This window comes from Liolophura sinensis, chromosome 6 (genome assembly GCF_032854445.1).
Source record: "Liolophura sinensis isolate JHLJ2023 chromosome 6, CUHK_Ljap_v2, whole genome shotgun sequence".
NCBI lineage: Eukaryota > Metazoa > Mollusca > Polyplacophora > Chitonida > Chitonidae > Liolophura > Liolophura sinensis.
This window is the reverse complement of record NC_088300.1, coordinates 19,736,511-19,763,743: the sequence shown is the minus strand read 5'-3', so window position 1 is coordinate 19,763,743 and position 27,233 is coordinate 19,736,511. Positions and strand designations below refer to the sequence as shown.

Here is a 27,233-nt window from a genome sequence, read left to right as displayed (position 1 = left end):
TATACATGCATATACATCCTGTGTGTGAGTTTCAAATGTTATGGTTTATTGTCGTTAATAGATGTGCTGTTAGGTGTATACAATATATATTCATAGGGTCTTTTGACTTATACTGGACACATATAGGTCCATCTTTTGTGTATTATATTAAAGCAGCGTATATATTTTCAATTAATTTCCATTTAAAACACAATGAAGCTGAAAAATTTGCATGTATATGCGTTCAAAAAATTGAAAACCATGAATGCATTTGCACACGATTATGTTTCCTCGTGCATGAAGTATGAGTATTTATTGTACATAGTTTGACTACATACCTTTCAGAAATTTAGTTGAGTGAAGATACATGCTAAACATTACGCTGTATGAGGTTATATTGCGTATCGTGCCTATATGCATGGACGAAAGACACTTAGAATATATTTCTGGATGATGATGGTGGTGATTTTAGTTACCGAAAAAAAATATATATTGCCATATAACCAAAAAAGGTTGTTGATAAAATTTGTTCCAAATAATTATTGCGGTATTTTGGTGTTGACCCATGGTCTCAGGTGTGTGCCAAACTGTTACGTAATATCAACACACGGTTAATTACATGGTCAGTCACAATACCTGTACAGATTAAAATGGCATTATAATTAATTAACATCCAAAGGACTTAGTAGATAGAAAGTCCGTGCAACGTGTATACTTGAGTAGCGTTGAATCATTCTGGCATAACGATCATGACGGACTGTAGGCAAGTTGTCAACAGCGTCGGCATGCGAATTGGAATGAGTAGCACCTGTGGAATTGTCTATATAAGAGGCTAATTAAGGGTATCATAAGAAATCATCACGAGAACGACGGAAAGCATTTGCAAAATGTATGTATTTAACTCTCACTGATTATTGACTCGGGGATTATTGCATGTATTATCGAGAAGCCCCATATGCAGTGAAGTTAATGTATTCATTTAATTTACATGTAGCAAATTTTGTCCGATCGAATAATAAATTATAGACCTAAGTAGCGGTAAACTGACATTTATTAACACTTCTTTGGGGCTGTACGATGTATTTGTTCTGTTATAATATGTCAGGCCACTACGAATGAAGCTGCATAATGTGCATAAAGGATGTGAAATGTAGACCCTATAGGCCTACACACGAAGGCAGTAGGCCTAAATTTGATACCGGCTTCTATATGCGCGTATGTGGGCATGGTTTTAATATCTTTATTTTCACGTTTTAGTAAATAGATTATCTGGTGTTCATAATCAGGAGTAAAATAATTATTTAGTTTTAATTTTAAATTTCTTCAGATTTGCAACAAGGCAAGATGTGGTTACATCAGTTTATTTTAACTTGCAGCTACCACATTACATGCATGCACGTAACCTTATAAGCGAGATTTTGGTTATATATTTTTTCTTATTGAGGCATACGTATTTTTAAAAAGGTGCATATGTCAAACAGGGATAATTAGGCTAAGAAATATGCATGGGCTGAAATTTACATGAGATGTATATATTTAGTCAGTAGCGAAAGATTGTCTACACAGCTGACACAGAAATTCACATTCCGACATCTGCTTGACCACGCCCCCTTTTTCACACAGAGCTTCGCTGTGATCTGACGCTCCTCTGTGGCGAGTTCAGGAGAACATTTGTCGTATTTGGTATAATCTACTGGGTATCTGTTAAATCTAATTAGATATGTAATCCCAAATCCATGATCAGACTGGTTTTGTTGACGGGTGTCGAAGAGCCGAAACAAGTCTCGTGACCGGTCTCACGTCAAACACGTTACCCCACGAGAACTGGGCGAAGTAAGAAGATGGCTATGAGCTACGACGGCATGAACGGATCTGACATGGACACCTCGGACTCGAGGAAAAGACCGTTGGATGTCGAGTCAGAAAGCGGGGTCACAAAGCGATCAAACCAAGGAGGAGGTTAGGCAATCGTACCCGTTGTATTCTTTCCTCAGAAAAGTTTTGCCACCAGCCTGAGTCCCGTCATTTTCAATATGGCGGCTCGACATGCAGCCGGTTTGCACTGCAGTGGCACGAAAAAATTTTCGGAATTTTCTTCAAAATTCTTTTACTGTGGAAAATAGATTTGGGAATCCAGAGAAAAATGATATTTTATGCCATTTCCAGGTTTTTCTTGTTTTTTGATAGGCATTTTAAGGATTGTTTACCACTTTCTTTTCGTTAGCAACTGGAGAGCGAATGCATTTCGGTGTGGAAGCATGCATGTACGAACATGTGCGAACAAACTGCTGGGATCCAATTGGATACTATTGTTCCAAGATTTAAGGCCAAACTATACCGTCATCCCAGGGTAGTGTTTAATTGACAACAGGCTAGGTTGAGCTTGCATTTCTCAACTTGCTCGTGAACAGTTAGGATATCGAGCAGCAGATTGAAGATGACCCTTCTCGACCTAAATACTCCTATCGATAGTGTGGAGGAGGCCGCATTTGACGGACACGAATCTTCGACCTTCACTTTCGGCGTATGGCGAGGTATTACCACCATTTTGCTCTAAATTCATCGCATTTGCACTTGGATATTTTCGCCCTCCCTCTATCCTTAGTTAACATTTGCTGTCAGTCTGCTGTTTACCGCCGCAACCGACACATATTTCAACCCCTCATTTCAGCATTCATTCGCCGCTCATTTTGCTTTCGACGTCGGCGTTCCGTATTATTTATTTAGTTTGCCACCATAGCAGTCAAATATACAGAACCATAGAGGCTACTTCTGAAATGTCAAGGCATATGCATGATTTGAGAGCTAGTTCAGTATTTTTCTGGCTGTGGAACCTGTTCTGTGACTTTTCTTTCATTGCTAGTGATGAACTGCCAACGCATACGGTGCAAGTCAGCACAGGCGGGCCTCGGTACTCTCCGGCTGTCATTGCTGGGAGACCGACTTGTCATGCCGGGCAGCATGATCTTTGACAGCTGGCCACAACCCTTCCTGTCCAGACTCTCTCTATCACTCAGTCATGTACCCAGAGTCCTATCCCAAACCACTTCATAGCTGCCTCATGCCGTCCATATATATTTGCAGTTGAATGTTGACAATTTTGAAATCTGTAATGTAGCCTATTTTGCCATCCACATGTGGTGTAATTTGTTACAAGTAGGTCCCACATGTAAAGCCAGGCGTGTAAAATGATGTAGCAAATACATATTTTGTAACACATGTACCCAGAATTCACCAATTTCACTCAATGCGTTAAGTAGGTCTCCATTCTGTTTACCTTGAAGGCCAGCCCATTTTACTGCGATGTCTTTATAGGCGGTAAACCAGTCCTTACATACTGTATATGAGGTCATTCTGCACTGTGTGAAAATCAGCTAGCAATACATTTGTTTATCATTTTCATAAACAGAATTTATATTTACTGGTAAGATTTGGGGTCTGAAGTCCTGAATGTTGTCTGTTTGTATGGACAGATGTGCCAGTTGTTGGTGTCATTTAGTCAAGTTGGACATTCCTGTGTGGTTGTGCTTGTGTTTTAACTTGTAGCATATTTCAGTTGTCGTGATCAAAATATATGCATGGTTTAAATTTTCAGTAGATTGTGTGTTTATTTAAATACCATGTCTTCCACGGGTACGAAGACCAGTGATAAGGCTACAATGAAGAAGAAAGATCAGTGTCTCTGACGCGAGTTCTCTCCTGCATATTTACTGAGGTCTAAACCAAGGTAATTATCCCCTTCCCGGTAACTGGACAAAGGGGTGGTGAGAGAAATATACATGTACTCATACTGCGGGTTCACACCCCATCTGCCAGTCTATCATTCCATTTCAGAACAGTTTTCCATATTTGTATAGAGTTTGAACTTGGTACATGGTTTCATCTTGGCAAGACACATATCAATTTCCAGGCTGTGTAATTAATATATTTCCGATGAAATTATACCATTGCTTTTTTTTTTTTGGACTTGAATTTTTTTCAAAACAATCTGTTTATCTGAATTGAAACTTCACACGAGCCTTCACCAATACATGATACAAATCAGGTTTAAGTTATTGATGGTTTCGTCCAATTTTAGAAAAAAAAAGTTGATTTTTTTGCATGTGACATGGTTTTTATTAAGATGTCACGTTCTGCTAAACTGAGTTCGCTTTGTTGTCAGCCTTTTAAAGCTTGTAATTATATAGTGTACATGCTGACTTTAGTCCTGTTTGAATTAACTTATATCTGAATGGTTTTTGTAATTTTGTTCACAGACTCCTTTCTTATTGTGTTCATGGTGCTGAATGGTACAAGGGAACTCATGTTGTCAGTGGAACAGGCTGGGGAACCCACCACTGATCTGGTTTATAACTAGTCTATTTTTTAAATACATCGTTATTATTTGGTTTTTGGAGATCTTGCCTTACAGTACTACTTTATTCATTTGGTCATCAGAAAGGATGATATCCGTCAAAACAAGTCTGTGGGTGAACAGTTCATATGGTGGGTGCTAAGCTGCTTCCCAGTAAGATGATTTACTTTGCTAAAGTTTTTGACCATTGATGAAAAATATGCATAAAACAGAGGAGTTAAAAAGAGAGAGAAAAAAATGCCTCAAAAGTCCAAACATATTTTTTAAAACTTTAACATTTCCATTAAATCCATAATCTTTGCTTGAGAGTGCCTACGAGAAACAGTCCGTGCAGTTGGCATGCACTAATTCCAGAAGTCATCTGAAATGTAGATAGCCCAAGACCAGCATTGCTAAACAGTCTTTGAACAGTAATTCAGCCATTCAAACTTCTGAATTGAATAAGTCGAACCATTATCCGCCATGTATTAAGTTCGAACTTCCACCATTTTTAGCAAGGTATGTGCTGACTTCGAAAATTTCTTCTGATACTTTTCGTTGAAGTTATTTAGTTTTAATTTTTTTGTCCTTCAGAAATAATGGTATTTCAGTCATGCATTCTGTTACAGTTTGTCTTTCATACAGCCACCATGTACATGCACCTTGTCCAAGATTCAAGCATGAAACATTGCAGAGGTCAGGTGGACTTTCAAAATTTCCAACGCATGTTTTTAATAGATGGTTTACCGGTGCACGTTTTACATCTTTTAAACGCAGATAACGTGGGGATTCAGATTACACCAAAAGTAGGATTGACTTGAGCTACAAAGATTTGTGAAATTTTCAAGCTCGGTGAAATATGGCAGTAGGACAGTATGTACTGTTTTGAGAGGTGCATGTGGTAGTGAAGTCTACTTACGTGTGTATATAATTATATTTTTTCTTTCACAGTGGTATGAATTAAATAAAAAAACATCTTGGCTTGCAAATGGACAGTAACTCAATTCTCAGAATTTGTCAGAACGCCATTAGCTGGAAGAGCCGTATAAGTCACTCTGTGGCTGTAGCTCCGTCGATTTTTTTACATCTTTTAACACAGGACATTTACTTAATTGAGGGTCGGAGTACAAGATGACATTAGTTTATTGCAAGACATTGTCACTTTTGCAAATTTGCACGCTTTTGTGATAAAACTTAGACTAGTCCAGCATAGTATGTCAGTTCTTTGGATCCAGGCATAATGTTGGCCAAGTCGTCGCTGATGCGTGCATCTCCTGTATGCCGCATACAAATCTACTTAATGACGGGATGAAGTAAGTGATCTAGTTATTCAATACATTGGTGACAGATTGAGCTTGTAGTGTCAAGGCATTCAGCTGAATGGACCAAGTGTGTAAACTTTGGATTTAGGAAGATGCTTCTTCATGTGCATAATACTGGGCATTCAGATGAATGCTGGATTCTACTGATCGGGCAGGTGAATGTGATGTGTATTCTGATTGTGATAAGATTTGTTGAGACCTAGGGCATAGTGTTTGGTGTGAAACCTGCCCAGTCCAGTGGCTGTCAAGGCCTTCGAAGCTGTTGAGCCCCAGATGGCCTGAGATACACTCTAAAGTATTTGCAGGGGGAATAAAATGAAAAATTATCACACATGTCAAACACATGTCACAATAACAAAATACTGCAAGATTTTCTAGAATTACTTGCCATGTCAGATATTTTTTATCGAACTTGTCGTCTCTGTTTATATTTGTTTGGAGCTGATTATTGATGAGGCCTAAAACATACTTTTTATGTTTTTTGGGCGCTCCATTTACATGTAGCTTTAAAATATTTGACGGTTATTGTAGATTAGTAGACATTTCCTGAAGCACTCAATTCTGACCTTTTGGATGCCTCTTGCATATTTGCTCAGCGAGTACTTCAAGGTGTACATGTATACGGGTTCAGTTGCGTCTCAAATTTGAAATGTTTGTGTGTTACTTTCATACTGTATATGTACATGTACATCTACAGGAAGTTTTTGTTAGGCTAAATCAAAGATGTTGGCATCTAGACAGCTTAGAAATCATTTTGATGCACTCATGTGGCAAGTGAAAACAAATGTTTTGTTTCCTGTAAGCTTCATTGGATGTTGACATCTATAGACCTGTAGACGTATTCATCAAGTAAGGGTTTTGTCGGTCTGCTGGTCTGTGATGTTTGCAGGTCTATGATGTTTGCAGCTGAACGAAAGTCCTCATTCATGCTGGTCTCAGAATTGATTAAACTTACTTGTTGATTGACTTTGTACCATGCAATGCAAGAAAGAGAGACAAGGCAATGCAGCCCCTTCAGCAACACCTCTTGAATATAAGAGACATAATTTTCTTTGACTACATTCACTCTGGTATGGCAGTACATGTATGCAGTCTTATGTGGCATGCATGGCACCAGCTTCATGGTGTCTTATAACATAGTGCTCATCTACTTTGGTTAGTAGGGCAGCATCTAGTCTGGGAGGTCGGCATCTAGTCTGGGAGGGCGGCATCTAGACTTGTATGGCTGCATCAAATCTGATATGACTGCATCTAGTTTGATACAGTGGTATCTAATCTGGTATGGAGACTGATAGTCGGACATTGCTTGAGTGTACAAAATCATGATCTTATATCTGCTTTTGATAGCTTTCCTTTTCAGGTTGGAAATTTTTGAACTTCAACTTTGATTGTACGGCTGTTTCATCCCGCCCTTAGACAGTGAATATGTGGAGTCTGCTTTGTCGCTGTTCACAAGCAGTGGATGAAGCTTGCACATCCGTTTGCACAAGCTAACAATAATTGAAGACCAGTTGTCATCAGTATAGAGTTCCTGTTTGTACATTACTGCTGATTAAGTTGGTATGTAACGTACCAGGTCTCTGGTTTATGGTGTGGACTTTCGACTCTCGTAAAAATTAAATTAGCGAATAAAGCAGGATTTGTAACTGTGATTGGAGTTCTTCAAGATACATCTATGCAGGAAAATAGGTATTGCCCGTTGTCCCCATAGTCTGTGCAACTCATCTTTATTCAAGTAAATTAAGCTTGAACAAGAGTAGCTTAAGCACATGTTCATGTTCTGGTCCCCCCTACATCCTCCCTCCTACATCCTCCCTATGTAGTACAAGCCCTCCTCCCTTCCCCTTTGGCACCATCTGTTGGGGTGTGTCCTGCCAATGGTCATTGTGTACATGGATACTTATTGGGTGTGTTCAGGAGCAGGGGTTGTTGATTTACTCCATGGGTTGTCATGGTTTCAGATGTACATGTATTGGTAGATGTAATTCTAAATTCCTTGCCACTAGGAATGGTTAATTACCCCATCTGCATGGTGGTAATTATCAGTGCTGACTAGAAATACACACTAAGATCATTTACACTATCCAGAGCTGATTATTTATTCAAAGTACAGTTACTGACTATTCTAATGATATAGGCTGTACAGGATTATTGGGGTATTAGCTTTTACTTTGGCAGCCTTATGGGATTTTGTCACCATTTCTGATTCTTATAATCTGCCTAGTCCACTTTGCATGGACGTAGGAGCCTTGTGCAGACTTAGGATCAAGGATGGTAATATTGTTGATACTTTTGAACTTTTGAGTGTGAAAGTACATGTACCTTAAGAATGCAGATAACAGGGTATTCTAAAGAAGTCAGATGTTGATTTATAGCACGTACTACACTAGTTTAAAGTGAACACAATATACTACCCATACTTTCATTATAATAATGCTTCAAAGATCATTTTTGAATCCTTCAGATTCTATTAATTAACATTAATGCATTGTTTTATAATTTTGGCCTATGAGATGATGTTTGTGGAGGCAGCAGAAGAGGACACAGTGTATGTGCTGATGCCTGTGATGACTCCTCATTGTCATATGACTGAAGAATTTGTAAAGTACGACATAAAACCCAAGCATACATGACCGCATGTATGTGCACGGAATTTGAAGAATATGTATTTTGTTTGGTGTCTAGCAGTGCAGAAACATTTACAACGGAAGTTTTAAGTGAGTTCTAACATGATTTATTTATCTGACTATCTTTTGGTGGAAGAATGCAGATATGATCCAAGCTGTACCTCTGGCCTAATGTAAGTTTTGAGTGTCTGTCATCTCTGCTAAGTACACTCTTTTATATCCAATCTTAATGTTCAGACGAATAGTCACTTCAGTATAGAAGTGTGAGTGTAATTATAAGAAGTATGTTTTGTTCTGATAGTTCAGTGGTTGAAAATCCATTTATGTTGGTAATCCAGTGGTTACCAATTATGATGAACATAGCTAGGCACAGGCCCTGAGTGACAGGAATCCATAGCAGACCTAAGGCGGTGACCAGTTAGCAGTGGTGGCATCAGGGGAGGTCATTGTAACCTCTGTGCTTTTCTGGCGTGTATCTACATGTAGATGTGTACTGTATACATACACATAAATATGTACTCATATTCCTGTTTTAGGATGGGTATCAGATTTAATAATCTAGATTCTGATTTTACGAAGTTATACATATTAACCATCCCACACCTGATTGATCTTCTGCAATGTTCCTTTTGTTTTGACAGGCTGTTAGAAATCTTGCATGGTAACACTAATTTGCAGTGATCTTACCATGGAAGACTTATTAGGAACTTCATCTTACTGTTTTTTCATCTTTTGATTTCATTTTGTTGCGGACAAAGTTATACACAGTATGGTATTGTTTAGGGAGATGAGTGTCCTTTATGTTACATCCTGAACAAGTAAGTTGTTACTGCTCTTCTTCAGGTGAAGGCTAGTAAATGGTCAGTATTGTTGAAATCTTGATGAATTTTCATTGGCTTATACCATTCTGAAGAATGACAGGTTGTGAGATGGCTGACCTTGAGTTTGATATTTTAACCCTCCTCTCCCTGGCGCATTGATTTCGGTCTGTGGTTTATTGATCTTGGACTGCTTGCGGCCATTCTTTCGGATTCTTAAGTTGGCATTGTACAGTTGTGGGCTGAAATACATTGCTGTAGGAAATAAGCGAATGTCCATCTGACCAGATATGAGGCCAGCCAAAAAACGTTGAACATTAATAACTTGGTTGTAGTTAATGTCCATTTGTTCACTGGGGTTTACACACAATGTGTTGGAGCCATTCCCACTCACCTATTCATGGAGTCCTCATTTTTCTGTTCCATTGAAAGAACTTTAAACCAGATTGAAAGAACAGCAAGTTTGACATGAATCTATAGTCCGAGTAAACAGAAAGTGCGGGTTATACAGACTAAGCACTGGATAGATACTGATAAATTTGTTTGTGAATATGTTATCTATGAAACTATGCTCTTAATATGATGCAATGGCAAAGAAGCACCATGGGACCCTAACTTGCCCGTCAAGAAAACTTAAACTGAGGGGGCAACCTGCGGATGGTCGTGGGTTGTGCCCGGTTTCCACCCACCATAATGCTGGCCTCCGTCATATAAGTGAAATATTCTTGAGTACGGCGTAAAACACCAATCAAAAAAAAAAAAAATAAATAAACTGAGGGGGACAGAGTCTACCTCATTTACACTGAAATTACATTTATTGCTAATATTTTGGAAGAAGTTAATTATTTCATTTACAGAAGCACTGAAGTTTCCTGTTATTTGTCACTTTAAAATTATTAAACTAAATTGCAAGTTAAATTCAAGCTCACCTTGCATTACTATTAGCAGGAGAAGCTTCATGTGTCACACAAGGCTGACTGGCTAAAAACTATCTCTGGCCTGTCTTGACATGTTCTAGATCAGGGATAACATGATCCAATATCTTACATGTATGTCATCGGATCTGTGGCAGATCCACTTCCATGGATTAAACAGGCGAAGTTGCAGTCCAAGGCTAGTCTGAGAAAGAACTACTTTCTCAGTGTAGTGCATGCAGTGCAGGCATTTTGTATTGCAAGATGTGGTAGCTTGCCAAAAGTTGGACGACTTGTAGATGGTTTCAGGAAAACTGTGTGACTTGGCGAAGAACCAGCCGCAATTGAATCTTGTATTTCTCCAATGCCACTAAGCCTATGGATTTCAGCTATACATGTAAGTTCTGTATAGCAGAGGGTTCCTTGTGTTTTAAGACGATGTTGAATTTGTCTTTTGTGAGTTTTAACGATTTGACCTTACTAAGTAGCTTTAAATACCATAAAAATAAATACTATATATATGATGTACATGATCTTTCTGATAAGTCTTGACCATGTAAGGAAAAATGAACAGTCAATATATTTTAAACAGATAATGAAATATCAACTAGGGCATGCAATTGGGGTGTGCATGGGGGAATGGTATTGTGTATGTATAAATTCAAAATTCTGAGCAATGAAAGGGTTGTTGTTTATCAGATTTCTAAACAACCAGGAGGCCATTGTGTTTCTCTTGCACATGTCTTTCAGCATTGATCTAGAATGTCTATACATGTGCTTGATGGTTGGGTAATCTTCAAAAAAATCGAGTACATGTATAGGGTTAGACAGTCATATTAACTGAATCCTTTAAAGGCTTTTGTTAAGCTGAAGACCACATCGTTAATCTGCCCATGGGTTGGCTCATTGAGCTAGGAGTACATGTACATGCTGGGTTGGTCTTGTATGTTACAAATCAGATTGGATTAATATGAAAGCTGATTATGTATTCTGAAAGATTCATCAGGCCTAGTAGTACTGTTTGTGACATAACAGTTAATTACAACCCTGGCTGAATGCTGGACTTGGTCAGAGTGCATGCATTTTGGGTTTAGAAGGCCTGGAGTGACCGGCTCTAACCATGGGTGAGTTGAGCTTTAGCTTCCACAAAAACAGTTATAAGGGATATAATACTGTTATCAGTGTAACTCAGCTGGGCTACCTGGAGTCAGTACTTAGCAGTCTGGGTGGAGATTTGTAGCCTTTTGTAACTATCCTCTAGTCATCCTCTTCTTGCCATCAAATAAACATACCCTAATGCAAGAGTGGTCAGTTGATTGCAGCCATGTGACTGCATTGACTGGTCAGACTGTCTGGTCAATATGTAGTCCAGTAGGCCAGTTCCTACATGTGCAAAGGAGCAGGCTATAGGCATGTTCTCTGATTGACCAGAGGCTTTCCTGCTGTGTCCATTACTCTGACCAACCTTGTAGTAAAGGCTGTGGTGTTGGGTAACTGGATACATACAGGCTCAATCTTAGTGCACCCACAGTGCAGGCCAGCCTCCATTTTTGGTAGCCAGCTGGATACAGTAATGATCACATGGACTTGTTTCTCTGTTTCCATTTGATGTATCCATGTACTAAGACTATTTAAAGGACAAAAATATTTAAAACTAGGATGCAAATTAACAACATGTTACGCTGCTCTGTAAACTGTGCATCTGTGGCCTATAGCTCCTTCAAAGGAAGTCAACAATTTTTATGTTTACTTTGTGCATTTTGCTGTATTTAGTTTAATGTTATCTCTGTATTCATGAACTATAGTGAACTGTCCTTTGTAATAAGGGTTGGCTTCGTTTCAAGAACTCAGACCATTCATATGAAATACACATGTGGAAGTTATGTTGATAAACATTCACGTTGGACGATAAAAGAAAAATAATACTAATGGCAACTAACTACCTCCAGTATGTGAAGTACATTAGGTCATTACACAGAAGTCAAAATCCAAGGGCAAGATCGAGATACCGTTTCATAGCTGTTGAGCACTTTGCCTTCTATCTTTTGAACTAGGTGCCGTCTGTCCACATAACCTTGTATCCATGTGTCTGTCCCGTTATTCCGAACAGTGGAAGTTGTAATAGATATACATTTGCATGTGGCTTAAATGTTAACATGTATGTTTTCTCATATTTCACAAAAGCTGTCTCTACTTCTGTTTTTCTATCTGTCTGTTTTTCTGCAACCATGTTTTCGGTATTGTATATTGACATGAACTAGTTTAGTGTATTGTCATGGCGGACATCAGTGTGCCGTTTCTCATCTTCCATTCAGTCGTTTTACACATACCTTTTCCTTGATTGATGTACTTTGCAAACCTGTGGAGCAAGGTATCATATAATGAGGTTTGCTCGCTTTTTTGCTTGTTGATGCTCAAGGCCTCTTCTCACTGCAGATCACTGTCGGTGGTAGTGCTTGGCCACTGACCTTGAGTGACTGAATTTAGGACCCTATTTGGGCTCTGACGTTGAGTGATTGAATTAGATGTCTATTTAGCTGTGCTAAAATTATATTGATGTCCTTCATCAATATAAATTTTGAAATTAATATTCCTTGAGTTTGGTGTACAACACAAATCCAGTAAATCAATACATGTATGTGTAGAATATGTGATTGAAATCAACCCTAGGTATAGCATGGGTTGTGGTTAACACATGGCTGATAAAGTCACATGATAAACCTTCATTGTCAAAATGGGTCTGGTGAAACATGTCATAGTCATGCTATTAAGGAGTGAGAACTAGTACCTTCATATCAAGCCAGTGTCTGCAATAGCTAGACTGCTCTGGCCTTGGAGATAACACTGCCTGGTAACTATTGACATGTCTTTGACCAAACAAACATGGCAGGAACAAAGAGTGGAGTCTGCAGGACATGCTTCAAACATGCACTTGGCGTCACGTTTTGCATCGTGACGATAGTATGAAGACGTGTTCCCAGAGACCAGGATTTTGCCTATAGAGCTGAAGAACAGGATCTTGCCTCCAGGGCTGCTTTTTCCATGGAATAGCCACATGTACATGCTGATAAGCACATTGGACTGATATGAAGAGGTGACACATAGGGTGTATTCAGGAGTTGGGAGCTATTAAATGTTTGTGACGAGGTGTTTGTACATGCACATGTACGTAGGAAAATAGTTCAGCATTTGGTTATTCGTAAACTTCGAGAAAGTAATTATTGGTCATAGTTAGTGGACAACATCCTTCATCTGGGTTTGCTATTGTTTGCCCTTCACTATGGAGTTTTGGGCAGTTTCAGTCCCTCACAGTTCTGAATAAATTAGCGTAGCCACAGAAATTCAAATTCATATATTTTTTATTTTTTTGCCCACATTTTGGTTTGTCTTCATCCTGAAGCATTATTGATTGTTAAAATTTAGACCTGCAAACAGTTTGTTGGAAGTTCGGATTTAGTGTGAAAAGTGCTTGTTTAGTGCATGTCCTGCGGCGTTCACTGTTCTGATGCAGCCTAGTTGTGTAGCTTGTGGTGTTTTGAGAGCCAGACATTGATATTAGTCTCATGCCAGTTGTGTTCATTCGTCAATAATGCCTCACACCACCTATGTCAGCAATCATAACTTAACTGAATATCTGGAATGGGTATACGGCCATGCTTGCTGTGTATGCTGAAAAAGAACAAGGAATGTCTACATATTTTTAAGGTTTGGAAAAGAAGCCATTAATATATTCATGTTGGAATGTATATATATATTCCATGATGGAAAAGTGTCCAAAAGTGGATAGCTTACCAGACAGGTATATTTGAAGACTTCAATGTGTTAAGAAACGTTATGCATGGAGTTAAAGCTGGGTACATGTAACTTTTCTCATTTCATTGGCCAGCATGAAGTCCTATTAGGTTAGAGCACTAATAGCTACGTGTCTTGGATGGCTGTCTGGAATTTGCAATTAGCAGTGGTTTGGCTGCTGGAGGAGGTTTTCAGCAATAAACCACTCACCAGGTGCATAGCCACAGCAGGTGGTCACATTTAAATTAGCAGCATAACATGCATGTTAAATAATTATTTAATATTAACATGACTTTTCATGTATCAGAGAGGATATCCTTGGCTTCTCTTATCTCCAACCATCTCAGGCTACATTAAACAAGATCACAACAAAATGGCTGAACTGCCGTTGTGTTCGTGCACGTAGATGTGCACCACACCTTACCCCCATGGAGGTTTGTGACAGTTCAAGTTGTTGGTCATCTAACGTGTTCATTTGTCACAGATTTACACAGCCCAAACTGATGCAGGAAGTTCACACATTTCTTCAAATTTACCTCAAGCGGCAAATTGGAGATACACTATGCCTTGTACATGTACAACCAAATGTGTTGTACAGTTGCAATTGCAATAACATTCTCCACATGTAACATTTATTGCGACTTTTAGTTTAAATTGAGTGATTGTGAGTCAAATTTACACAATTCCACTTTTCTTTCCTCTCCCTGTTTCATATTTGTGTTTAATTCTAATATTGTTTTTGCCAATTGTTTGTCACCTGATGCAAGTCTTCAACCTTTTTTGTGTGTTCCACATGTACATTTAGTACAGTCTCAGTTTAGACATGTTTTGTGTGCATCATGCTGACTACTGAGGTGAACTTTATAACAGACACATGTGTTGCCTGAAAATAAAACGACTCAACCAGTGTAAAATATGTGTACCAGTGTCAAAGTGATAAGGTACGCAAATTGTATTACGGTGGTCTTTGTTAGTGTGACTGATGAATTAAGGTAAGTGAACTATTTGCAATTAGGAATGTGTTGAACTGTTGTAAATACACTCACTTCCTGTCTCCAATGCCGCAGGCGTGCAAACACCAGTATAGTGATTGTCTGACCATTGCATCCCCTGACTTTTAATTAACCTGTATTTAAATTTGTTTCATTATAATTTTAAGGATTATATGGTTGCTCAAATTGAACCTTGCCACCTGGCATGGTCTGGTTGATTAACTACCCAGGTAAGGATGTGTTCAGGCCTGTGCCTGACCCAGGCGTCTAGCTGTGTTTTACACCTGCTACATATTTATAATGTACCATGAGGGTAGGTAGACCAACAGATGGCCTGCTGGCAAATGCTTCACACCACTCAGTAAGCTTATGTACTAGTCCCTATGGCCAGCCTCTCTGGTGGTAAACTTCAGTGTTGTGGCTTGGGCTTATGATCCTATACAGGCGCAGTATTAGCTGACCAGTGCAATGTTTGTGGAGGCAATATTGATGACATCTGGCAGGTTTTCTGTAGGCTTATAGGATGGATGGCCAACAGTATGCAAAATTGACAGTAGAGATACTAAGCACCCATACATGTTCCTCCATAGTCATTTGTTACATGCACATGGTGTGGCCTATGGCATGCCAAATGTACATGTATGAATGCTGATTGTTATGGGTGAATGAAGCAAGGTGACATATTGATTCAAAGGTCACTCTCTGTAAACACCTCCTTGCACACTTGATCCATCTAAAAATTGAAGTGGAAATTAACATACCTGTAGGCTACAGTGAAGAAAAACAAATCTCGAGCTGTTGAAAAGACGCTTGTTCTTCATGTAAAGATACCTGTAATTGTTAAAGACTTCGCATGCAATCACCAAGTTGGCACTACATGCATGTGTAGATCTGCGAGTGATTATGAATGATTCTTAACATGTACTTTTTTTGTCCACATTGTTGTTTCAAACGTAGAATTTATGGTACTGAAGACAAAATTTTAAACACCCAAAATAAAATTATTCATCTTGACTTGATGTTTGATTTCATGTCAGGACTGATCACTGCAGGACTCAGCAGTTTGGCCTTCCAGTGTTTGTAATCTGCTATGCAATGTTTTGTGCAGTTGTGAAATTGCATTCATTATTTGGTGTGTAGACTTAGTTGTGACAATAGGTGGTGTATTTTTGAAATACAGTGCACAGACTCGTGTGTGTCTGTGCTTCATTTTGTCCAGTGCAAGAAGACCGAATCTTGTGAAAATGGCTTGTATAGCCAGTCATGAGTTGTGTTCAAGTTGTCATGCTCTTTTGTTCCCTGATCAAAACAGCCTTTGTACGGAGTGAGTGCTTGGGGTTTAATGTAGTCTTTGTATGGACAGTCAGAACCTTGTTGACAGATTTAATTTTAATACATATGGTATCGCTAATACAGTAAAACTTTCATTTCCATGTTATATAGGTTTCTTAGTTTTTTGATGGGATGTCAGCAGAATGGAAGAAACTGGATTTGAACCCTATTCGAATCCACACTTTTATGCCCAAAGGTAGCAGAGAATAATTGTGCTGATTCTCAGCTCTGAGTTTGGGATGGTGATATTCATATAATTCCTTAGATACTTGCATACTCATTGCTGCACAGTCTTGTATTCTTGCCAGTACAGTGTGTATGTGTGTTGGCAAATACAACTGCTTGTGCAGATGTACTTGTGAAATGTGGAACGCGTACATAGGTACAACACACAGTTAAATGCCGGCTGGCAGTAGTAAGTACAGCAGGTTTAATCGCAGCAGTGGTTTACAGAGATCCTACCTTCTCCCACCAGTTATAGCCGAGAGATAGTGCGGTGCTTTATAGCGCTGGTAACTAGGTACAGGCCATGGCTATATGTAGGTGTTACTGTGGACTGGCTGCTGGCGTCATGCCAGACCACTGGCAGATTAGGAACTCAAACCTTTTTGAGGCAAAGGGGTCTAGATGGATTTATTTCCGTTCTCCCATGAATATCTCCAAACATTGTTTCTGTTTCATTTCGTAGCACTGCTGTACATGCAGCTTTAGGTTTCTGTACCTATGTGATTCGGATCGCCTTGGTGGGAAGATACCAAATCAGGTTCTAACTTTGTGAATAGTCTGGCTCAAAGGCTGTCCTGACCATCCCACCTGGCCTGTTGACCAGTGTCTACTTTAATAGGACCTCTGTGAGAAATGTCCATGGGTAGTTGATATATATATATATATGGGTGGAATTTCAGCTTGTTCATACGCAGTTTTCTTGTCTTTTCATCAAATAATAATAAATACTCCCTTAAGGCAGTAAACTGCGCAAATAAACGTAATTATATGTATATGGCTGGGTGAGAGTTGTACAGCTTTCAGCTGTAATTTGTGAAGAACTGGTGTTGCCTGGATGGGCCTTGGTATGATTATATACACTTGTGACTACAGTGGCAGGTGACCTTACACGTGTACATATAGTCTGTGTTCATGTGTACACTGCTGTACAGGAATATACAGGTTCAGTAATGAGTTGTTTACTTTTGTATTGGGATACATATATGCGTGTTCACCAAACCAAGAATATATTTAGCACCCTCCAAATCATACCAGTGGTCTATAAATAGTTAGAAACATAGCTGTGGTTGTACATGCATGGAGGATGGTTCTAGGCAGCTATGGTTCCAGTTTTTAAGCCCTTCACCCCCCTCCCTCCCCTCCCACCCCTCCCACATCTGTAGACTGGCATCCCTCATCTGAGAATGGTACACCAAACAGTGGCCAGGGTTATAGGGGTGTGATGGACAGAGCAGTAGCTGCTTCTTGGCAGCCATGCTGGGCTCATTCCCACATTTAGCAACTTTCCTTTGAGGCAGATATATCTCACCTGATAACACTAAGCATGTGACTAGAAGGCCAAGCCAAAGCCATTCCCTGCTATCTGTACCTGTTTGTTTTTACTCTGTAATGCTGCTCCTGTCATATATAGTACTCATACATGTATGCACCCTTACAAACATGAGGTGTACACCTTAGTGTGAGGTATAGATGAGGTGTACACCCCATCCGTATTATCTGAGGTGTACTGCACCTCAAGTACACGCCAACCATATACCTATACCTCAGTTGTACCTCAGGAACTTAGAAAAAAATCAACACTTTGAAGATGTACTTCAGATACACCTTAGAAACTTTGAAAGTTAAAAAAATATGAATGATATACCGTAGGTACACCTTGGAAACTTGAGTGTTTTTGAGCGGTTTTTGAACACAAGATAACCTACCCCAAATACACCTGAGGAACTTTGAAAAAAATCCACACTTAGAACATGTACCTGAGGTACACCTTAGAAACTTGGAGGGTTTTTGATTATAATTTAGTGGTCATGTACCTCAGGTACACCTCAGCCACTTTTAAAACTTTTAAAATAAGAGGTCAGGTTTACATTTTACTTCAGACAAAATGGTGAGTACATAATTACACATTTTTGTGTGCAAAAGCAAAATATTTACTATGAAATAAATATTAGCCTTTGCCTCACCCTAAAATGACTTGCCATTCAGTGTGCAAATGTTGACCAATGACAGAGCATGGATATATTTGCCCCTGATTATTCCAAGATGGTTGCCCTGAACAAGGTGCATAAATCTTACGGGCTGTGGGAAAACAACCCAATTATGCGCTGATTGATGCTTCCTGGGACAGAATTTGGGCTCAAAAACAGTTCTTAAAGGCATAGAAAAGTAGAAGCACTAATGTTGATTAAGCAGCTAGAAAGCCTCATATAAATGTCTGTCACTGTTGTTGTTGTAAGTCAGCTGAGATTTACAGATACTGTAAACAAAGAACAGCATGCCCTCACAAACTTAATTAAATTTATCTGTAATTTATACAGCCAATATTTAAGTGCTTTGAACTTGTTTCCTGTCCAGATAAAGTGGAAACAGTGTGCATCCACCTTGACTATAAGCATGTATCTAAGTTATACCTCAGTTGCACCTTAGACACACCTCAGGTGTCATATTTTTTACCAAACACTTACAGTGTACTTCTCCACTGAGGTGTATTATGGGTGTGCTGGAGGTACTAATTTGCATAATTGGCAGTACCTCAAATACATGTACACCTTTAATACACCTCAGATACACCTCAAGTATATCTTAGACACACCTCAGTTCAGATATACTACACCCCAATGTATACCTCAGATGTACCTCTAGTACACCTTATAAGGGTAAAGATAGTAAGCCAGATTGTATCTTTATGCACTGTAACAGAGAGTACATGCATGTAAGCTTAGAGGGGATAAAAGTGAACAGTGACCTTCATTGTAGACCAGTGTTAATTTACATTGCCATCGGCTTTGACCTTTGTGAACATGTCAAGGTTCAAAGTGTACACTGACCCAAAGAGACATTGTAAATGCTCTATCCCATCTGTGCACAGTTGTGGGCATGCATTGTGCCTCATAGGTATTGGTTAGCAGGACAACATAGCTGCATTATTAATTCAAAAGAAGCAAACTAGGAATCAACTTTATCCGATAGATCAGATTAATAGTACTCTGTAGTGTTTAATATCATACAGTCAACTGTAATTAGTGCTTTATATATGTTTGATCTGATAATTAAAGGATTAGGGCAAAATATAGGTGTAAGTAATCCCTGACTTTTGACCTCTTAACAAGTTAATTGCAGTACTTTGTACTTTCATTACAGTGCAGTGTTAGTAGGAGAAACCTTTATTTTGAGTATTTATATTGTACTAGTATATATGAACAACTAAAGATGTTTTGTATTTTCAATGGCTGTAATATAGGAATACTTGTAAGTGCAGCATGATTAGCGGTTTTAGGCAAGGGTGGGATTGATTGAGATTAGGCAGTACTATTGGTAGGATGCTGGGTGGGGCTCTGTCTCCACCCTGTATACAAAATTACCTATGATACGTTTATGCACCTGTATTGATGCTGCTAACTGCTGGCTCCACTGCCCAGGCCTGCCCCATATTTGTATGTCAGGGATAGTGGCTTACTGTGGGAAATCCTGTGCTGGTGTTTCTGTCTCCAGAGAGGAGAATCAATAATACTGACAACATGCCAGTGCAGGGAGCATGCCACGATGAATGTTCAGCAGTGAAGTTATTTCCCTTGCATAGCAGCACCTTCATTTAAATTTAAGATTTTTAAGACATCCCCAATCATACATGTATAATTAATTATGTGAGCATGAAACTGAGTGACCTTGCGTAGAGTGGTCACATTTAGGAAATGTAGGATTTGTGAGGCTGTCTGTGACATGCATGCATGTAGGTATCGTCAAGATGTAATGTAAAGCTTTGTCATACATGTTCTTATGCCATTGCTTTTTCAGAGGAAACATACTTTCATGTACATTGTTGTTAGCATCGCTTTTTTGTTTAATTTTTGGATCAAGAAAAACCTGGAATTGTAAACCACATGTAACATGTAGTGTGTGTACCACTGACCCTTTCATGCTTTCCTTAATCTCATGGACATTCTCTGTGTAACAAGGTTGAAAATGTTCTATCGAATTTCAATGCATGTATAGGTACATGTATTTATTTCAACTCATATAATATTCTATAGCAAATGTTTGCACGGATGTTAACGATAAATAAATTTATGTTTGAAAGCTTTTTAGTAACATGTTTGTGTAACTGTGCATACATGTATTTTTCAGGGTAGCATGGACATGTACGGTTTTACATTTGTGGATGTAAACAAAAATGTGAAGACTGTTTTAGCCCACCCTCTATTTCAGCTCTTCCTGCCTAACTACATGTAGCTCCTTTTCACCCTGTTTTTACCTGTACCAAGCTCAGGCAGGTTTCTGGCTCTTTGATGAATGCTCTCCAACCTGTTAGATTACCCCTCATCCTCTGTTGTCATGGATACCATACGGGATACTTTCACTACGTTCCCAGTTTATCCAGTACTTAGTCCTTTTCTCATTTTACATCTTGCATCTTTCTTTATACTCTTGGTTGACTTTTTTCAGAGCTTACAGAGTTTGGCAGAAAAACCAGTTTGGGATGTTGGCGTTCATCATATAGGCATGATGCTGTGCTAATGTGAAATAACACCCCAATTCACACAGGTTTAACATTTACCTGAACAGGTTGTTGGATGACAGGCTGTATCCTCCCCCACACAAACATTGACTTCGTTTGTCTTTAAAGCTCATATGATACTGACCTATAAACACATTACTTTTTCTTTATTCTACATACTCAAGAGATGAGAAAACATGCTGTCAGTGGTGTATGCTGTCTGTATGTGTACATGAACAAACGTGTATGTGAGCGTGACCTCTTGTGACTTTACAGTTGTAATGCTTGTGACATTACACTTGTACTGCTTGTGACATCACACTTGTACTGCTGATGTAGACATCCATAAGGGCTTTAGAACTATAATTTTTGGATTTGGTGAAGCTTATCGAATAGGCTGACTTGCCTCTCCTCAGTTGGTATGACCCAGTACCATGACCATGTAGTTTATACATGGTTACAACCACCAGGATGTATTGTAGGATCTGCCTAGACTGCATGGCCTGTCACAGGGCTTGCCACAGCTGATTGAATGGGCACTTTGGATGGTAATTCGGGTGACATGTGATCAGATCCATGTCATGGGACAATGGATCCCCCTGATGTGACCAGAGATTAGATAGCTTCCACATCAAGGCTGGGGAAGATCTGGTTAATTATCGTCTCCCCGGTATCCCCCCCCCTTCCCTGTCACTCCTATTTAAGATCAGTCACTATAGTCTATACAGCACTGCACCATCTAAACATACATGTGGTGACGTTCTGTTATGAGCCCAGCATTATTTTTAATTTACATGCATCAGTATCATTATTGTTGCATAATTGTGCAGTAGCAATAATTTTGAGAAGAGCAGACATATGTACCACATCTATGCACATTGTGTACATTTTCCATGCTCCAGTAGTTTCTCAAAAAAGTAATTTGTTGAATGTGTACTGACTCTTGCTATACTGGTTTCAACATGTTCCCACAATTGTGTCTCTGGCCTGTGAACATGGATAACACAGCTCATACTGTATTTTACACTATGCATCCTCATGGAAAGCCACTCCATACCAGACATGGCTATTACGTGATGTACATTTATAACAAAAAATCATTCTGGTACATGTAGATACTATAAGCTTTAATGGGGGAAACTTTGCATGACTGTCATGGTAGACCGTTGTACATGTATGCTTAGTTATGGATATTAACCCAGCATACATTACTGCCTCTGTTATGCTGATATGTGTACCAGTAATACTACTGAGATTTAAATCTGAATTAGCCGGCATGTATTGATACAGGTGTTAAACTGTTGTACATTTTCAGTGGAGAACATTCACATGAAGATCCTTGTCCCAAGTGTAGCCGCAGGAGCTATCATAGGCAAGGGAGGAGAAACAATTGCCCAGGTTCAAAAAGATGCCGGTGCCCGTGTCAAAATGTCCAAAGCTAATGATTTTTACCCAGGTGAGTTTTTACCGTTATCAAGTCAGACAACAAACGGTATAAATTGAACAAAGACAATATAGAAAGTATATAAAGTTCTGATTTTTGTTATCCACATTGGTACATGTCAAGGTGTATCTGTAACAGGCAATATAGGCACCAAATGGATGAAAGGATACCTGTACATGGACCTGTTTTTATAATAGCATAGGGTATGATTGTACAACCTTTCCTGCCTGCACAAGTCTGTTCCAAACTGTAAAATAAACATATCACTTGCTGCTGTTAGGCTGTAGTGTTTGTAAACTTCCTCTTTGTTTTTACGAGCACACCTATATGGAGTCAGTGATGTATTACAGAAGAAAAAAACAAGATATAAATGCTTTGGAAAAGCAGTGTTCCCCATTGACGTTAAAAGATGAATGAACCAATTTTTGAGAAATCATTCTTGAACAGATTGTACAATGGCATTCGCTGTTTTTTTCTTTTTGCATTTTTCATTATTTACCTGTGTCTAACTGTACATAACTGTTCACTTGTTTCAGCTACAACGGAAAGAGTGTGTTTAATAATGGGTTCCGTAGATTCAGTTAGGAAGGTTCACAATTTTATCATGGAAAAAATACGGGAAAAACCTGATCCAAATCCAAAACTTGATGGTGAAGCCAAAAGTAATTTTGAAAGGCATAAACAGGTAATTATTTCTTTTTCTGTTTTCCTTGGCTAGCTGGTATATAGGATAGTTGTCTTACTTAATAGTCTGCTAGAACAAGAGTTCATGGAGGGAAGGGTTTGGAATGGTGGTTATCTCCTCCTGAATTGGAATTCTCTTGCTTATGTTTGCCCATACACATCTGTTTCTTTGGAATGTTTTGTAGTGGAGAAATGAGGAGGAACTGTTGATTCTTGAAAAAAGATGCAGAGCGCTGTGTCAATCCCTTTTCAAGAATGAACTGTTCTTTCTCTTGCTTAAACATGTTTGTAGTAATGTAGCAACTATCGATTATTTTTCAAGAATCTCACGGAGTCATTTCAAAAAAATTATAAATAAAATGTTACATCACAGTTAGCGTCAATGAATGCTCTTTTGTGCCGGCTTAGTCACATTTATTTGCATAGTTGAAAATAATATGTAGCATGGTTGATCTTTAGTGACGGTGTTACATGAAATTACATAGTGCATTAGAGTCAGGGGAGGTCCAGTCGGTTGTAGACCATAAAGGTTACTACATGAGCATACACTGGGTGTGTAAGGTTTATGGACAGTGACTCGGACAGGGACTCATTATTCTTGACCCAGTGTAGTAATGGCGCAGATCCCACCATTGGTTCATGTCTTAAAAATGTGGAAGACCTCTAGCACATAAAAAGGTACAACGCATCTGTTCATCTGCTGATTTTTTTTTTTTTCTGACTTATCATAATTCTACAAAGGTCGTTTATAACCTGGCATTGGAATTTATACTTTTACCTTGTATCCATAAGCGCTCCAGAATTGGTAGAGAACAAGTATGATAGCATTGACAACTGTTGATAGCGAGCAGTTAATTAACACAACCAAAGTTGGCATACTGCCACAAATAATGAGAAAATAGGTTGTATTTCTTTCGTACTGTGACAGCCACGGATTCGTAACATCTTCGTTTACATATTCGTTTTTGTTGTTACTCTGCTGTTACATACAGGTTCTGTGTGAGTTTTCATTGTAGGTGTTGCCTGATTACTGTTTGTCTCTTACAAAGATTAGGGTAGTATGCAGTTTGGTATTAAGCAAAGGACAAACTTTTAAAGTTGCATTAAAGGAGAAGGTTGTATGGTCTTCTCAGATAGCTCAGTGGGATGCTGGAATGTTTTAGGGCATTGTGTGCTTGGGTTCGAATCCACTCAAAACAAAACTTACAAGTGTGGATTCTTGAGAAATAATCAGCTGCTAAGACAATAGTGTGGCGTCACAGCAATGTTTAAGAATGGGAAATAGTTCCAGGAAGCAGTTCTAATTTGCAAGAAAGTGTGAAAGAGATAACCACTTGTTCCAAACACACCAGAGAGAAGTAACATTTAATATTAAGATAAATGGAAATGGAAATAACATGTTTTAGATAATAAGTGAAGCATTTAGTTATGCTGTTTCTCTGATTTACTTTTGAAACTTGTTTTTTGTTTTGGAGTATTGAAATGTAAAGATTAAAATGTTTCTAGCTGCATGTATATGCTTTCTTGTTTTTGGTGTTGTAGTATTATTGAATTGTTGCAGTAAAACCTGTGTGGATGAACGTCTGCCATTTTCTTGAGGACGTTTTGGAAAATTGAAATAAGGAGGGCTAGGAAATGTTCAGTGATCCTGATTTGTGTGATTATCCACAAAGTAATAAATTTCAGTCACATGGTGTCGATTTTCTCTTGGAATTACTTATGCTTTCTGGTCATATATTGAAAAAACCCATGTTTCTCCTACACTCCCATAATGGCTACACAGCTTAGGTGCAGAAAATAAAGAAAATGTTTCTCAAATGCGTGACCTGTTCAATGCACTAAAGAAAATGTATCCAGCCAGCATAAATGGATCATCTGATAGGATTTTTGTATTCTTTCAAGTGATGAAAAAGGGTAGTGAAAAAGTATCTTTCATCCCTGATTAAATTGCAGTTGTGTCTGAGAAACATTTAACTAGGTAGATATACATATGGCCTTATCACCCAACTGACCAGCTCACTCACTCTCCACATTCACATCCTCCTCCTTCATCACAGGTTTCACTGCACTCTGCTTTCGTCTCGCAGTGTGCATCATCTGTCTTCTGTGTCATGCCCAATCATTCTTCAGACATATTACTACATTTTTAAAACATGTTTCCCAGTTTGATTCTTTTCAGGTGAAGATCTTAGTACCAAATAGCACAGCTGGGATGATCATTGGCAAAGGAGGCAACTTCATCAAGCAAATCAAGGAGGAGAGCGGGGCATACGTCCAAATATCACAGAAATCCAAGGAAACCAATTTGCCCGAGCGCTGTGTAACAGTAGCAGGTAAGACAGGATCCATTCTTGAGGTGTACTCAGCCTCCATGTGAACATGTATTCTCAGTGCAACTTTGATCGTTAGGATTTAATTTCTTTCAGGATCAAAATGGGTTAACCAGGTGAATGCTAATTGCTCAGTGACCCCTCACTAACCCCTCATGACTCAGGGGTTGATCCTCCAGCCATAACCCTGACTGATATTATAAGGTTGAAAATGCTTGAATAACAAGTTAAATGTAAATCAGATAAATAAACTGTTAATTTTGAATGGAAATGGAGTATGTGATATTGTTCAGATCAAGGTAGAAATCTTTAAGTACTTGTATCAGTTGTAGAAACTGTTGTCTTTCGTGATATTGTCATATCATTATTAAGTTTTAACATTGTTTTTTTCGGCTTTGCTTCAACAGGTGATATGGAGTCCAATAAGAAGGCTGTGGAGCTTATATTACAGAAAATTGTTGAAGATCCTCAAAGTGGTAGTTGTCCAAATATAAGCTATGCGGATTACACGGGCCCGGTAGCCAGCGCCAACCCAACTGGTTCACCTTTCGCTAATATTGCCAGCCAGTACAATCAAAACCGTGGTATGGAACTGGGCATGGCGGCAAGCAACCTCCCCAATAACTTTAATGCGAGCAACTTTACAGGGGCATCCATTGCGGGATTCAGTGGAATGAATGCCAACAATGGTGCGTTTGGTTTAAACAATAGTATAGGAAGTGGAATGACTAATCTGAACCTGAATAGTGCCATGTCGGGCAGCATGAGCAGTTCGGCCTTGGATAACCTCAAAGCTACTCTCCGCAACCAGGGCTACTCGGAACAGGCCACAGACGAGATCAGCCTAGCCATGAACACCCTGGCCAGCTACGGCATTCTGGGAATGGGTTTAGGTATCGGCAATGTCGGCCCCATGTCTAATTTATCAAACCTGGGTGCCAGCAATACGAGCCTGGGCAACCTGAACCTGGGAGCGTCGCCTTTAGGTCCTACGAGTATTATATCGAATACGACAACCAATACGAATAGCAGTGTGAGCAGCTCGTTCCTGGGCACTACCACAGCCACAGGCACCGGGGGCAGTCTGTTTGGACCAGTAGGCAGTGGCTCCTCCGGCCTCGGCAGCTCCGGGTCTACCGGAGCTAGCTCCAGTCTCTTTGGCAATTCTTCTCCCAGCCTACAGGGTAGTGATCGTTTCGGGGGCAGCCCCATGCTGAATGATTCTTTTGGAAGTAGCAACTACACCAGCCCGACCGGCCTCCCCAATACTTGTGCAGGATTCGGCAGTGAGCGTTCGCCCAGTGTGAGTGTCAATCTTAACCAAAATTCTTTCGGTCTAGGAACGGCGATCGCCTCTCCGTACGCTGCCTCTGCGGAGGAGAAGTCAAGCGTGGCCAGCAAACGTGAGATCGAGGTCGCTGAAAACATAGTGGGTGCCATTTTAGGGCCAGGAGGTAAAGGCATTGTAGAACTGCAACAGCTGACCAGCACCAATATTCAGATCTCTAAGAAAGGTGTGTGGGTGCCGGGCACCCGTAACCGAGTGGTCACCATCACTGGCTCAGCTAACAGCATCGGGCAAGCCCACTATTTGATTAATCAGCGGATACAGCAAGAGGAAGTGAAGAGGGCTCGTCAAGGAGCCACACGCTAGCCCCTCTCCTCACCATCTTAGTACGTATTGTTTAACCAATTTGAAATTTTAATATGCTATAGTCAACAAAGAAACCCAAGACATCTGTGACGTTTTATTTTCAGTTTTCACCTGCATAATGGCACAGAATGTGATCTATCTCTGTTTTTTTTCAAGTTTGTCCTGCATTCTGCATACATTAGGATCATTCAGTCAAGACGGACTCTTGATGCCCCACGGATATGTCGTACAGTCATGAGGTCATAGTGCATGCTGTAAATAATCAATATAAATATATATAAATATATATATA

The 27,233-nt window shown here is 39.3% G+C and overlaps 1 protein-coding gene across 3 annotated transcripts; it reads left to right on the top strand.

Moving 5' to 3' along the window:
• The first annotated feature begins 1,781 nt into the window (after positions 1 to 1,781).
• On the top strand, positions 1,782 to 27,210 carry LOC135466541 (RNA-binding protein Nova-1-like). Of its 3 annotated transcripts, none has more exons than XM_064744082.1 (5): positions 1,782 to 1,938; positions 22,145 to 22,285; positions 22,810 to 22,958; positions 25,137 to 25,290; positions 25,695 to 27,209. In XM_064744082.1, the coding sequence occupies exons 1-5, from the start codon at positions 1,821 to 1,823 to the stop codon at positions 26,939 to 26,941; spliced, it is 1,809 nt and encodes a 602-aa protein (XP_064600152.1). In that variant the 5' UTR covers positions 1,782 to 1,820; the 3' UTR covers positions 26,942 to 27,209. The 3 variants fall into 3 exon arrangements, with proteins under 3 accessions (XP_064600152.1, XP_064600151.1, XP_064600154.1); XM_064744081.1 differs by having other exon boundaries at positions 25,122 to 25,290; XM_064744084.1 differs by lacking the exon at positions 1,782 to 1,938 and adding an exon at positions 2,269 to 2,513 and having other exon boundaries at positions 25,122 to 25,290; positions 25,695 to 27,210.
• Positions 27,211 to 27,233: the final 23 nt, after the last annotated feature.